At 40.3% G+C, this 15,897-nt stretch overlaps 1 protein-coding gene across 1 annotated transcript; it reads right to left on the bottom strand.

Moving 5' to 3' along the window:
• Positions 1–1,650: 1,650 nt before the first annotated feature.
• Positions 1,651–3,998, bottom strand: myog (myogenin). The gene is made up of 3 exons (XM_041783065.1): positions 3,331–3,998; positions 2,557–2,656; positions 1,651–2,475 (listed from the first exon to the last, which is right to left on the bottom strand). The coding sequence occupies exons 1-3, from the start codon at positions 3,862–3,864 to the stop codon at positions 2,357–2,359; spliced, it is 753 nt and encodes a 250-aa protein (XP_041638999.1). The 5' UTR covers positions 3,865–3,998; the 3' UTR covers positions 1,651–2,356.
• Positions 3,999–15,897: the final 11,899 nt, after the last annotated feature.

Genomic DNA, 15,897 nt, shown 5'->3' with positions numbered 1-15,897 from the left:
TCATGTGTTCCTTTTCATGTTAAAGTGTGGACAATCTGTAACCGATGGGCCATTTTCTCAGGAGGCAAGAGATGAGGTACACATAACATCACAGAGGCAGTGTAATGTTTACAACAAATCCAAGATGAAAATCCACTTTACAGTACCTAGAAAAAGTATTGATCCTATGGATGTTTTATCCTTTTATTGATTTTATAAATCAGCCATGGTCAATATAATTTGGCTTTAAAAAAAACAATTGACAAAAAGACCTCTTTAATATCAAAGTGAAAACAGATTTCAACAAAGTAATGTCAAGTAAATAAAGATATGTAATGTAAGAAAGTGCTTAAAAATTCACCCTTTAAGTCAGTATTTAGTAGATGCAACTTTGGCTGCAATCACAGCACTGAGAATGTGTGGATAGGTCTCAATCAGGCTTGCACATCTAGACACTACAATTTTACTCCATTCTTTTTTTCAAATGTGCTCAAGCTCTGTAAGATTGCACAGGGATCAGGCATGAACCGCCCTTTCCAAGTCCAGCCACAAATTCTCTATTGGATTGAGGTATTGGCTTTGACTTGGCCTCTCCTGAACATTCACATTGTTATCCTTTCTTACTAAGACCATTCTCTGCCCAGTTGCTCAGTCTGGCCAAGCAACCAGCTCTTGGAAAAGTCCTGATTGTGCCAAACTTCTTCCATTTGAGATTTATGGAGGCCACTGAGCTCTTGAGAGCTTCCACTGCAACAGAATTTATTTGTATCCTCCAGATCTTTGCCTTGCAACAAAACCTGTCTCTGAGCTCTTCAGGCAGATCCTTTGACCTCATGGCTTGGTTTTTGCTCTGATATGCATTTTCAGCTGTGAGGTATTCTATAGAGAGGTGTGTGCCTTTCCAAATCATGTCCAATCAATTGGTTTTACCACAGGTGGACTTCAATCAGGGTGTAGAAACATCTCAGCAATGACTGGGAGTAATGGGAGGCACCTTAGCTTATGTCAATGTCATATTTTAGTTTTTTAAAATTATTATTTTTTGTAAATTCGTAAAAAAAAAAAAAAAAATCTGTTTTCACTTTGTCATGATCAGTGAGATTACTGAGAATACATATGTTTTTTTTTCAACTGTTTCATCAGGTTGCAAGATAACAAATTGAAAAAGTGATGGTCAATTCCAATATTGTGCAGATAATATCATGAATCTCTACTTTTTACACTGCAGGTCGCACTTACCCTTTAGCTCCACATTAATACAGTGACAGCAACAATGCTATGTGGAGTGGCCAGACAATGCCCTATTCACATTCACAAGCCACTGATGCCGCTGTAGGAGCAGTCTGGAGTTAAGACACATCAACATGTGACCACAGGAGCTGGAGATCGAACCCTCAACCTGATTCATGACCAGTTAAAACTCCTCACTGGAGCTTTAAGACACAACACTGGAGTTGAAAAGAAGATTGAATGTTTAACAACACGTGTGCAGATATTTTTTCAGTGAGTTAGATCATGTCAGCTAAGTGGTTTTGAAACTGCATTGCAGCCACTATTGGCAACTTGAAATTATCTCTCCTTTTAATGGATGCAACACTTACATGCAGATACATGTGTTGAAGTATTGACACAAAATGTATTGAAAATGGTCTTTATTGCAAGAATTGGACAGAAAATTTCAGCTTGCAACATCTAAATACACAACAATCGTAGTTATAAAAGTCAAAAATAAGTTAGCAAAAAATAAAAAATAAAATGGCAAAACCACTCTGTAGAAAAAGGGAACGTATTTACATCACTAGCATTCATTACCAGTTTAAATTAAGCAGATCTTGGTCAAAACTGCTATGGTACATATTGGCCCCACAAATAAACTCATGTTTTTTAAGCATAAAAACACACACAAAATGAATGAAATATGAGGGAAAGCTTTCGAAAAGAGGAAAACTTAAATTAAGTAAAAGGAAAGCTCGGCCTTAATGCTCCTCTGTGGATCTATCAGACTGGACAGCAGACTAACAGAGGTCCACTTTTGGAAGAAGGTGTTAGGTTCATACAGCAAAGTCCTTTAATCTGTGGTTGGACTAAGCTCCAGTGGCTGTGACGGGCAGGTCTGGACCGCGGGATAAGGCAAGGAATAAAAGGGAATGAGGCCTCATTGTGATCAGGAGGAATTCAGTTTAGCTAGCAGACCCATTTTTTCAGCAGAGAGACGATTTGAACTAATCCCTACTTTTACATTTTAGCCTAAGACATTCAGATCAGTAGAGCTCAAATAAATAAATTAAATACACTTTTTTGGACTGTTCCTCAGCTTGCTTTGCCAATTTTTGATTTGCTTATTTTTCTGCACCCATGGGTCTGCTGTATGGAGGGTCTATTTGGGAATGTCCATTGGAAAAGCCACAGCTCCATCTGCTGCAGAGATGCTGTCCACGATGGAGGTCAGGGCCTGCATGTTCCTGTGCTCTGGAGAGTCTGCAACACTCAGGAGATCTGCAAAGAGACATAATCAGAATCTGAGTACTGGAGTTCCTGTGCTGTGTAATGATGATCCTGTATGTGATGTGTGCTCACCCTCGCTGCTGTAGCTCTGCGTGCACTGCTCGGGAGTGCTGCTCCACTCAGGGCTGCTGCAGCAGGTGCTGCCAGAACTGGGCTCACTAGACGACGACACCTGTTACCATGGAGATTCACACAAGTTGCTGTCAGTCACTGTGTGTTATGACACGGCACACCCCACCCCACATGGAGACAGAGCACACACTGGAGTGAAGCGTAATACCACACACATATACAAACGAACACTCGGTCTAACCTGTCAGAGGCAAATGTGCTTTAAAAACACTTTCAACCAGTTAAACAAGACATTTAAAAATAAGGTACAGTTAAATATAACAAGGTTTTTGGACTATAGAGATGCAAATATAAACTTAAGACACCTTAAAAACACTGAACAGGAAAAATTGACATGATTAGCTAGTTCCTTAATCTGTTTTTGCATCTGTTTGATCATTTTATTGATGTCTCCTTCCCAAACATTTAAAATAGCAAAACTTTACAATTCTAAAGATAGTTTTAGGTAATATTTTGTCATATTTTTTTGCCTTAATATGAAGATTGATTCTGTCAGCCAAATTTGAACCTAACATTATCTTCACAGAAAAAAATTCTCAGGGAGTATAAATAGTGTAAAGTAATAGTATAGTATTTGTAAGAGTATTAAACAAAAAGTCACATCCTCTAAGGAGCATTGTGACATCTTCCAGCTACATATCTCCCTGTCTGTTCCTTCTGTTTGGCACTTCATGTTAAAAATCAGACTTTTTGTCAATCCTCCCTCCTACTCACTCTTGCCTGGGTCGGGCTGGGTCTGTAGTGTAGTCCCTGCTGTCCCGTCTCATTGTCCTGCTGGTTAAGGGAGGACACCAGTGCTTGCAGCCTTTCGATGTACTGGATGGCACTCCTCAGGATCTCCACCTTGGGCAGCCTTTGATTTGGGTTCATCAAGGTGCTCCTCTTCAGAGCATCAAAGGCCTCGTTCACCTTCTTCAGGCGCCTCTTCTCCCTAAGCGTGGCCGCCCTCCGGCGGTCCATGGTCACCGTCTTCCTCTTGCACAGCTTACAGGCCCAGGGTAGACACTGACCAGGGCAGTGAGGCTCAGAGTGAGGAGACAGGCTGGATGGTGAGGCTTTGTCCTCCGTCCCCGTCACCCCGACTCCAATACCCCCGGACATACTCCCACACAAGCCCATCATGGAGTTCCTATCCTGGTAGGCACCTTGGTCGTACCCTCCGGGCAAGCGTGAGGGAAAGTAGCTGTCTCCTCCCTCATAGAAGCGCTGGTCAGGGAAGAAGTATGGGTTGGTCTCAAAAAGCTCCATACTGGACAACAAAGTGGTCTGAAATGGGCTGAAAATTCCAGTGAAACTGTGCTACTGTGTTGTCTTCGGTCCTGAGCTTGTGTGTTTGAGTGAACGTGTCTGAGTCTGTCTTCGTCCACGGCTTAAGTTTGTGATGAGAGGAAGACGTGTGGAGAACAACTGGTGTGGAGCAACTGTAGGCTGGCATTTAAACCCCTCTGCCTGCTGCAGGATCACAGGGTTAAATTTAGCACGAGCCCCCAGAAACCTGACACGACGTTTAGCTGTTGCTGCACATCTACACTTCACATCTTTGTTGGGCCCTGCTCTCTAGGGGCTTTAGGGCCTGCTTTGTGTGTGTGTGTGTGTGTGCCCTTGTGCAGGTCCATGCGCTTAAGAGGCCAGGATATGATCAAGTTGCCTTGGAAATGGGAGAGATAAACTCGGATCAAAGATGTCCTTCTTAATGAGCTAATCCCAGACTCGCGTCTCCCTCCATGACTCTATACATGAATGCCCCTGCCATGAAGGGGTTGAAAGGGAGAAGGGACAGTCTGGAGACAGCTGTCACTTCTACTAGGAGCCAATGATATGCAGTGGCATGTATTTGTTTGACTCCTGGTTGTAGATGTGAAGAGAATGAGGCCAGAGATTGTTGTTTGCTCAAAACTAGGTCACGGATAAACACTTTGTCACGACTGAATTTTCAGAATGATAAACTGGGTTGATGCTGTTACATAAAAACTTCAAAGTAAGACTGTCAGGTCTTAGTTTTACATAACCAAATTCATATCCTCTGACTTTTCTTCTAAGATAATGCACACTATGATGCTAGTGACCTTCTGAATGACGCTCACAACTGAGACAGGCCTGTACTGGAACGGACAGAGGAAAGTACAGTAAGTTGAGAACAAAGATGACATTGGCTCCTGTAATAATCTGAAGTCAAAGGAACAATAATCAGACAAACACGCAGAGGTTTGGCCCTCCCTGTTCTGACCTCTTCCAGTCGTTCGTAGTGTTAGCCTAGCCAATGGGTGTTAATCCTTCCAGGACATGATTCACCTCATAGCTCACTGGCTAATTTGGACCAGCTTCCGCTATCATGGATGATCAGCCAAAATACACAACTCAGTCATCAGAGAAGTGGCCTGGAATGACTGGCATAGTGTGGGGTGAGTTACATCCCAGTGTATCCGACATCACTGCTGTATAGGTTTATCACAGTATTGATACACAAACCTGACAGGCAGTGGTTGATGGAGTCTAGCACACCTCTTAACAAGCACACCAGGTTTGATACTGTTTGCAGTAGTTATTGGTGTTGTATCCAATCCTATTACCAATTATCCTCCCCAGTATCCCAGATTTACGCTATATAGACAAAAGTATTTGGCCACCAACAGGGACTGTAATGACATTGTATTCAAATGCATGTACTTTTATGGAATCCCCCTCCCCCTTTTTACAGTTGTAACAGCCTCCACTCTTTTACTGTTTTGTGAGAATTTGTGCCCATTTATTCTGTAGATCATTTTTGAGGTTCTGGCACTGATGTTGAACAAGAAGGCCTGGTTCATAATTTCCATTCTGGTTCATCCCAAAGGTGCTCGATGGGAATGAGGTCAAGGCTCTGTGTAATTCAGTCAACTTCTTCCACACTGAAACTCGTCAAACCATGTCATTATAGTCCTTGCTTTGTGCACTGGGCTACAGTGATGTTGGAATAGAAAAGGGCCTTTCCCAAACTGTTGCCACGAAGTTGTAAGCATTGTCCATAATATCTTGGTATGCTGAAGCATTAAGACTGCCCTGAAAAAAGCCCCCTATCTTTATCCCTTCTCCACCAAACTTTCTCCTGGCATCTGGCAAACCCAAACTCCTCTATCTGACTGCCAAACAAAGAAGCCTGATTCTTCACTCCACAGACCATGTCTCTACTGCTCCACAGTCTGATGTCCAGTCTGATGTGTTTTACACCACTCTATCTGAAGCTTGGCATTGAAATTAGTGGTGTGAGGCTTGCATGCAGCCGCTTACGTGGAAAACTATGCCATGGAGCTCCTTCTGCAGTTTTTATGCTTACATTCACACCAGTGGAAGTTCAGAATTCTTCAGCTATGAATCAGCAGAGCTTTGGAGACTTTTACACACCATGCACCTGGGCAGCCATTAACCCCCTCTGTGATTTTACGTGGCCTCCACTTCGTGTCTGAGGTGCTGTTGTTCCTGAACGCTTCCACTTTCTAATATCACTATAGTTGTCACATAGGTATTTGGGAGAAAAGGAAGGCAACTGCATACCTTTAACTGGGACAGGAACAGAGTGGGAGAATGGCACATCTTCACAAGCCTTGGACACCTGTTACTGGTTCCCTTCTCTGAATGTCTTCACTTTCAGCTTTGTCAAAGTTATTACTTACACTTTAAAGTCAATTGTATCATATTCCATATGTGATTCTGTGAGACCTTTATCTAATCAACATGATCAATAATATCCTAAAAAAGTTATATACAATCTAATAAAGGATTTTTAAAAATGCCATCCAGTGGATTATCAGTTGTCAAAAAACCCTCACATATCATATTTGATATAAAATATGTATGTGAAATGTTATAGCAACTATTCTTTTTTGAAGGGGGGGGGGGGGGGGGGGTCCAAATTACGGGTTAATGCAGAAATATTAGATGATGGTCTAGAAAAATTCTGTTTTGTTTTTGTTTTTTGTTAATTTGCACTACTACATCATAGCAGTCACATTTAGTCCTAAAGCTCCTGTGACTTCACTGACTTTATATCTGGCATGTAAACTGCAGCTGCAGGTTATGTGGAGTACATACTACCAGATATCCTAGCTGATTTTAGGTCTTATTCCTACCTTCTGAACAAGGCCAGCACAGGTCTAATTTTCTGATGGTTCTATCTTGGCAGATTTTCCAGTGGTTAGGAGTGATTTTCCTCTTGGGGCCACTCCTATTTGAAATTGTAAATGTTAAACAGTTGAAAATTCTGTTGTGTTGTGTTGGGATGGGATATTGGGTAGCACTTTTAACCATTTTTACTTCAGATTTTTGCTACTTTTTCTCTCTTAAACCATATCTTCTGCTTATCACCATTTACTTTTACCCCTTTTCATTACTGTTTCTGCTCATTTTGCCACATTTGTTTCCACATTAAACCCATTTTGCCACTTTCAGCCAATTTTGCCACACATTTTTGCCCCTTTGTGCTTCTTTTCACCCATTTTTGACACTTTTAACTGCTTTTTACTATTTTAACTGTCCATTTTGCCATTTTAAGCCAATTTTTTGTTAGACCTTTTTTTTTTTTTTTTTTTAATATTTTTATTGACAATTAAGCACCACATCTTGGTCAAACAGTGTGTACCTTTTACATTAACACTCTATTCCCCCAAAACAAAATAAGCACAATTTCCAACTTAAACACAGAGCACAGCACAGTCCTGTATTACAAAGTAGAATATCGAATTGTTGAAACATTGTTATCATTGACACATACAGTGAGTGAAGCAATACAGACAACAGAGCCTCCCCTTGTCTACCAGCCATCTTTTCTTGGTTTAGGAAGAGCCCTCCAGAATATACTGCATATTCTCGGCCCCACATAATCAAGAAATGGAGTCCATATATGATAGAATTGTCCCATCGTTCCTGTTAAACCAATTTTTGTTCTTTTTTTTTTGCTATTTTTCACAATTTTTCCTTCCATGTATGTTACTTTTTACTTTCTTACACCATATTTGCTGCTTTCTTGCTTTTTTGCCCTTTTCAACCTATTTTTGCCACTTTAGCCAATTTCTTGCTACTTTAACACTTTTTACAACTTAAGCTACCATTTTTGCCCCTTTGTGCTTCATGTAACCCATTTTTGTCACTTTTTAACAGCTTTTCACTATATTTACCTGCTATTTTGCCACTTTAAACCAAAATCTTTTGCTATGATCAAACAAATTTTGACACTTTTTTGCCATTTTCACCATTTTTACTTCCTATTTATCCTATTTTTGTTTTGTTTTTTTTGCCTCTTTCAACTTTTTTTGCTACTTTTAACCCATTTTTTTTACCCTCATAACCCATTTTTGCCACTCTTTTATCACTTTTCACCACCTAGCTCTCCCAGTTTTTGCTACTTTTAACCTGTTCTACCATTTTTGCCTTTAATCTGCAATTATTTAACTATTTTTGCCTAAAGTTATTTCAATTATTTCTACTTTATTCTCTGGTATCCTGAAATTTGGCCATGGTTTAGCCCTAAAATCTGACATAATTTTATGGTTTAGTTAGTGTGTCCATATACATCGTTAACATTACAAATAAAAAGGTAATTCTGTTTTAAGAAAAGGGAATTACATTTAAAAAGGGCATATTGCACAATAGCATAAATAGATTAAATTCTTTTTTCACTGCTTTGATAGGCATGGTTATAATTCAGATTAAATAAAAATTGTAATTATCACAGCTTAACTTTACCAGAACCAGGATTTTCCTGTCCTTCACAGTCAAATTGTCTCAAAAAGCATAAATGTGTCATGGAGGTATTTCATTAGCAGGAGCACAGGTGTTATTAATTACACTAAGTATGGGTGCCTCTTATTTGTGTTAAAGTACATGTTGACTTTCTAAGTACACCTGGAGGGAGCAGAGCTGTAATCATTGTAATTAGCTACACCTGTGCTTCTCTGGCTATTACAAGTTTAAATGTCTACTGTGACAAAGGAGAGCTCTTGTATCTTAAAGAGACTATTAATTAGTGCTTCGTGAGGACAGGCTGCGAGCAGGTTTGGATACATACTAAAAGTGTAAACAAGTTAACAGGTGCCTGGTTTGAGTGATCAACTTATTGACTTTTTGCTAGAAAAGTCCCTTCATGGTTGTTGTTTACTTGTGACAAATATCTTCTGTATCTTTAAGCTTTGACAATAAAGCTACAGTAATGTTTTGACTTGAGTTAAACTGTTTCCATCTCTCTAAGTATCCCACTTAATGAATAAAATAATATTTTATTACGGGCGGAGGATTGGTCCCTCCAGTGCAGTGGTCAGGTGGCTGGATTGTGGTCCAGTCCTGAGCTTTGGCCACAGGTTTGGGGTGAGGCAGAGTGCAGAGTCCAGGCTTGGCGCAGGGCTGCGGCGGGCTGTCAGGTTAGTCTGTGATGGATCGCCACTGATGGTGGAGCGAGTACAAAGAGGCCTGTGTTGCTCTCTGGGGTACAGCAAGGAGGGGGTCTGCAGTGTGTCAGAGTCACTCATAACCCTCTGTCATCTTAACCCATTGTCAGCAGAACTAGAGAACTCAATGTGTGTGTGTTGAAGCGGTTTCAGGCACACTTGTGTCTCGTTTGAGGAACAAGTCCCGGCTCAGCATTTTGAAGAGAACACTTGAGATGTAGTAAACAAGATTTGTTTGGATTCTGTCCGGAGCTAGTCCTCTATCCTAAAGCCACTTAGAGCAAACGTATCAAGGAGACTAAACAACAACACAATATGTTTTATACAGATCAGATTAAAACAAATCAATCAAAATTTATTTGCAAGATTTGACCTATTGTTATCTTTGTGAGACTATAATAAGTCAACTGAGTACATCATTACCTGTTTGAAGCTCCACTAAGAGGTTTTTAGGCTGTTATAAAAAAGACTTAAATCTATACTGATAACTTTTTTGAGCTAAATAAGCAAACAAGACCATCAGTGTCAAGACTGATTGTTTAATTTTTGCCTTTTTTTTTTTTTTTTTTAAGTCCTTCAAACAATCTGATGTCAGTTTTTCCAGTCCATTTTGAGGGGAAAATGCAGACACTATTATACGCTTCCAGTAATTTTGATGAGATACCATCTGCCTAAGGTCCTATTGTTAATCCTCAGCAGGAATCTGCTGCTGAACAGTTAGTCTAAAGGCAAACTTATAAAACATGAGGAAGCATAAGCTTTCAGATGATGGAAAAGTGTTGACTTTGGATTAAAGAAATCTCTTAAAGCTTTCCTGCATTTAGGATTTAGCTTTAGGAAATTTCTCTGAATCACAATCAATAAAAAAAAGCTTACTTCACTTATATAACTGTCCTAAAACAGTCTAAAAACAAACTAAAATACAAGGAGGAGGACGTGTAAAACAACAGTTTTTTTACTGAATTCAGTCTCCTTTGTGTTCATTGTGTAACATATTGTATACAGGATGGAGCTCCTTGTTTATCTACCTATAATCAACTCTGTCACTGTTGTTGTTTTATTCTCCTCCTCCATATTCAAGATTTCCCGGCTGTGCTCAGATGACAGTTCTCCAGGTCAGTGATGATCTTGAGGCTAACCTGGGGTGAGGAGGACTGATCCATCCCCCCTGCTCCCACCTCCTTCCCCCTTGCTCAGCTGTCCCACAATGTGCTGCTGCTTGTCACTGAGGAGAAGTGGAGCACTGTTACCAGTGACAGGGCAATCCCTGCTACACAAAAACATAAACACACATTTAGACCCAAACACACTTTAGAAAATGCAGTTAAAGCATAAATATTTATTCTGACGAAAGAATTTGGTTTGAACAGGAAACTGAACACTATCAGAGGGACCCCTGCATGCTGAGATATATTGACCTTATTGGAATGATTGTGTCCGTGATGTGTGTCTTGTTCAAGGAAACACACTAGGAGTTTACATTGTGAGAAAATTGAAAAACATAAATTCATATGTAGGCTACTGATTTTGTGCAATACATCCTGGGTAATGATGTCAAATAGTTGCAATTTTCTTCTCCTCTCATCTTTCTGCTTGTACTCATCTTGACAGTAACTTCTTCTTTAATGTCCTCTACTGAAACCATCCATCCATCCATTTTCTATACCCCTTATTCTGTTCCGGGTCGGGGGGCTGGAGCCTATCCCAGCTGTCACTGGGCAAGAGGCGGGGTACAGTCAGTCGCAGGGCTGACAAATAGAGACAGACAACCAGGCACACTCACAGGCACACTACGGGCAATTTAGAGTGATCAGTTAACCTAATGAGCATGTTTTTGGTGGTGGGAGGAAGCCAGAGTACCCGGAGAGAACCCACGCGTGCACGGGGAGAACATGCAAACTCCACACAGAAAGGCCCTGACCGGGAAGCGAACCAGCAAAAAAAATATATCTAAAACTGGAAATACATTGTACCAGCAAATTACAGTATTTCCATTCTGACAGAGACAGTGTCTCATGTGAATGTTCTGCGAGAGATGTACAGTCTGCAGCCAGACTGTGTTGGAAGAACTTGGCCTCGTATTGTAGTTATTTTTTCATCCAGTGGATGTGTTGTACAGAGTATCATTTACTGCACTCTCATCTCATGTGACTGACCCAGATACTGCATCTTTCCACTGTTTTTATAAAACCTTTAATTGTTTAGTCCTTGTTGACACAAAGTAATAGTTAAAGGTATTCTTTGGAGACAAATCACCTATGTGCCTGTCTTTAACCAGCCTTGATCTGACATGTAATCAGGCAGAATTCATGTTCATTTTTAACTTCTGTTACCCTTACATAATTCCTGGTATGTTGTTTCATGAAGCATTGCTCAAAGCAACATTAACATTAATAGTGCAGTTCATCGACTTCCTTCCGCACTCTCTGACTCATCATCATCATCTGGTATTTCCTGAATTACCATGTAGTGAGACACAACCTTAAACACAATCATGGCTGTCTCTGGGTTTGGGCATTGTTTGAAATATTTAGTAATAAATGAAGTAACTGATTCAACTAAGGTTGATTTAGTCACTCAACCAGTATTAGTATAAGTGCTCTGCCTAAAATGCACTGGCAGTTATTACTCAGTCAATGAACTAATCTGATACAACAATTTATCAGCTTGTCAGAAAATCAACAACTTTCAGTTTGATTATTGCATGGTGATGCAACAACAGTGCAGTGATAGCAGGAGGTACATTACTTTGAAAACTATCAATAGTCAGTCATCAGTGTTTTTCATCAACAGTTTTTTTATTTAATCCTGCTATCAGATACATTTTTGGAAGTAGCCTGGGTCTGGGTATCGACCAGCTCTAAACTAAAATATACTGAGTTATCTCTTTATTAGGTACACCTGTTAACCTGCTCATTTATCAAACAGTCTAATCAGCAGGTTACATGTCAGCAACCAATGCATGTAGGCATAAGGACATAGTCAAGATGATCTGCTGAAGTTCAAACCAAGCATCAAGATGGGGAAGAAAAGTGATTTAAGTGACTTTGAACATGCCATGGTTGTTGGTGCCAGATGTGCTGGTCTGAGTATTTCACAAACTGCTGATCTACTGAGATTTTAACTCATAGCTATCCCTAGGATTTACAGAGAATGATCCGAAAAAGAAAATACCCAGTGAGTGGCAGTTCTCTGGTCCTGCTTGCCTTGTTGATGGTAGAGGTCAGAGAAGAAAGCCGGACTGTTTTTAGCTGATAGAATAACTACTCATCACAATTAAGGCATGCAAAAGAACATCTCTAAACATACATGTCCAACCTTGAAGCAGATGAGCAACAGCAGCAGATGACCACTTCAGGTGCAATGGGCAAGGCTCAGCAGAATTGGACACTAGATTGGACAAATATTGCCAGATCAGATGAGTCTCGATTTCTGCTGCAACATTCGAATGCTAGGATCAGAATTTGGTGTGATTAACTTTAAGCCTGCTGGAGCGTTAACAACCAAGTCTTATTCAAAGTCACTTAAATCATCATCCACATTCTGATGCTCAGTTTTGACTCCAGCACATCATTTTGACCATGTCTACATGCCTAAAGGCCCTAAATCCTACCATGTGATTGGCTGGTGAGATATTAGAGTTTATGAGCAGTTGAACAGGTGTACCTAAAGAAACGATCATTGAGTGTGTAAAATATAGCTGAAGTCACATTTTATAAGAAAAATATTTTTTTGAGTAAATCAATTTCTTAATTTTATTTAATGAAACTAAGTGTATTATGAAATATTCAGCTGATATAAATGTTGTTCAACGTCTCCAACATTGCATGTAAGTTGAAGTGGGCTTTCAGGATTTATAGGAGCTTACAGATAAGGAACAGGAAGAGAAATATGTACAAATATGGTAATAAAACTGGAGTGTTTTCAGTCTCAACTCTGGAGTCATGGATGCAGCTATTTTAATGAGTGGTTAAATGCTTTCAGAAAAGGATATTATCACCATAGTGACAGCAACAAATGCCAGGCTGTGTTTTCTCGCTGTCACCATGAAAACTACACACCCATTACTGAAGTGTTTGATCAAACTGCACAATGCAGAGCTGTTGTCTTTCAGATTCTGATGAGCTGATACTGAATGCACAACATGAACAGTGAAGATGACAATCAACACCACAAAATGAAATCAATCACCTCATTACTCTGACGCAGATGAATGGGAGCCGTCAGAGCTGATTATTACTCTGCTACACTCTGCTGTTCCTGTTGAGTAATAAACCTTACATAAGCCTCAGCGCTGTACGATATGACTGATGTCTAGAGGTGATGTGGCACTACTACGGCCCAGCTAATCACGGGGAGAATACTCCCATTCATCCGTGTACAGAATGAAGTGCCCCCACCTGTGTTTTCACAGGGCTCTAGAGGCCTGGAGAAAGCTTTCTAAGTCAGGGGGGAAACAGTAGTTGTGTAGCCCGGTCCATGCTGCTGCTCACTGGGGCTTTTATCGCAGAGTAATCCCCTACAACAAACAGAATGGTCGGCATGTGCATATGCAGCTGTTGCCGTCTTAGTGCAAGTGGTGTCATGTTAAATCACAGGAATGGACTGAGCCCCTGAGCCATCCGCTGCCCTTCCCTTCGCTGGCATCCCACTCACTGTGACACTATGGCACACATGGACAAACAACCATACATAACTACATACATAACCCACTTCCCACTAACATACTCTGCAGCACAGCCCTTAAGTTATTTACTGTAAATAATCTGGCCCTGCTGCTACAAACAACCACATTATTGACATGGCTTCTATTCCAGAGATGCCACAGGGTGGATGTGCCACAGGTTAAAATAAAAACGGCAGCCATCTTTTTTAAGGATTGTACTTAAGTTAATCAGAGAGGAATCTGGTAGGGCAAAGCTAGGCCCTCATAAAATCTATCCCATTTAATTTGAAGGTAATTTACACCTCCATACTGCCCGAGTGTAGTCTCAGCCAGATCCTCCCTGAGGTTACTGTGACAGCAGAGTGTTGTGGGATATGAGTGGATGGTTAAGTGGTCACCATGATCCCAGTCATTTTCATACTCATCCCTCCTGCTTTGAGTGAAATATAATGCTTTTCTGTATTTGCAGGGGTCACTTTATCTTCTCTCTATTCTTACTTATATTTCAAAATTCTTCATACCTTTTTCACCTCTACTGTATTCCTATCTTTGTTTTCCTCCAGCTCCACTGACCTTCTCCCATGTCACCAGAGGGACAAATTTAGCGGCCGTGTTTCTGGAGCGACCAAATAGTCGGACACAACAGAGAGAAAGTGTGTGTATACGTGCATGTGTGTGTGTGGAAAGGGTGAGAAAGGTCCCAACCACACAGATACTGTTGCAAATATCCAGACACACCAGAAGAAAGTAAAAGAGCGTAAACAAGCTGAGACTCGCCAGCCATGAGGACACTCAAATATTTTGTGTATTTATAGATGTTTTAATGTTAAAGGAGCTGATAAAAGTCTGAGGGAGCAATAAATCCTGTGAAATGTGTGCAATGTTGAACACAGAGCATCCATGCTAACTATTTTACCCACTAGGAAGTATTGCATACGCCATAGGGGATAAAGGGAGAATGTGTTAAGTTATTCTGGGATGTTGGGATGGAGGAACTGTCGCCATGGAAACATGTAGATCCCCTACCACTCCCTGGGCTGCGCCATTCTGGAGCTGCCAAACTGTGGGAGCTGTCACAGGGGGGTGTTATGCCATTCTTCGTCTTTACAAAGTGTGACGTGCCAGACGCCACAGACAATGCAGAGTGTCATTCTTGAACTGGACACAGAACAAGTGAAAGCATTTTAGGATGGCTGTTATGAGGATTTAGTACTGTAGTGTTAAGCTGCCACCTACGTATGTACTGTGTGATATTTGCCAGTGATTGAATGTACTATCTACTTAAAGGTGCAGTGTGTAATATTTAGCCTATTAGCATTTAGCAAAACACGCTTGGTTGAAATGAAACATAACATTTATAAGTAGATTGATCTAAATTAGTGTTGACATCTGATAACACATTTTTTAAATTTATGTTTTAAATTAACTCAGAATAAGCCTTTTATTTATACATAGGGAGGGTCCCCTCAAAGGACGCTGCCATCTTGGATTTTTGCATTTTGCCTGTTTCTATGGCACCATAGAAGGAACCAAATAACAGTTAAGCATGTATTGATTTTTAAAGTTCACTGGTTCCCACAGTTATCACCAGAGAAATGAGCATCACTCATCAACACTCATCACTCATCATCACACAGCATCTTAAAGGTGCAGTGTGTAAAATTGGGACTATCAACATCTAACAGTCAATTCTGGAGTGTGATTAATGTTCACTTATTTCCTGTCAATCCATAACAAGATTGTTTTTCTGTGGTTAAGTTCAAGTGAAAGTCTTGAATCTACCTATAAAAACAGCTCTGTATCCAAACTGGAAGTCAATGACCCATAGTTTAAGACATTAGAAACATGTTTTGGATAACGGACACAAAACAGCTGCAAATGCAAAATGGTGCAATTTTAGAATATGGTTAAAAAGAGTTCAACTAATCGCAATTAACATAAGACATCCTGAGATTAATTATTAAAAATTGCAATCTTTTGACAACCCTAATCAAGATTAATCAAAGTCCACAGTGAGTGCACTAATTTATGATTAATTGTGTGATTGTCCCTTTTAACATACTTTGGTTATGCTACATTAGCATCACCCTGCGGCCACAATGATGTAAAATAAGTCCACCACTGCTCCTTTATGTCGATGTTCATCAGCACTCATGTACACCTGACACACAGATATTTATCATGATGCTGGGTTCATGT

Source organism: Cheilinus undulatus, linkage group 3 (assembly GCF_018320785.1).
Source record: "Cheilinus undulatus linkage group 3, ASM1832078v1, whole genome shotgun sequence".
Lineage (NCBI taxonomy): Eukaryota > Metazoa > Chordata > Actinopteri > Labriformes > Labridae > Cheilinus > Cheilinus undulatus.
The sequence above is the reverse complement of the archived record's forward strand: the minus strand, read 5'-3'. Positions and strand labels throughout refer to the sequence as shown.

Excerpts from the sequence above, each read along its gene's own strand:
- myog (XM_041783065.1), bottom strand. The coding sequence starts at position 3,864 with ATGGAGCTTTTTGAGACCAACCCATACTTCTTCCCTGACCAGCGCTTC. Across the intron at positions 2,657-3,330 it reads CCAGCCCGACCCAGGCAAGA|GTGTCGTCGTCTAGTGAGCC; the intron begins GTGAGTAGGAGG and ends CCATGGTAACAG. Across the intron at positions 2,476-2,556 it reads GCAGAGCTACAGCAGCGAGG|ATCTCCTGAGTGTTGCAGAC; the intron begins GTGAGCACACAT and ends GTCTCTTTGCAG.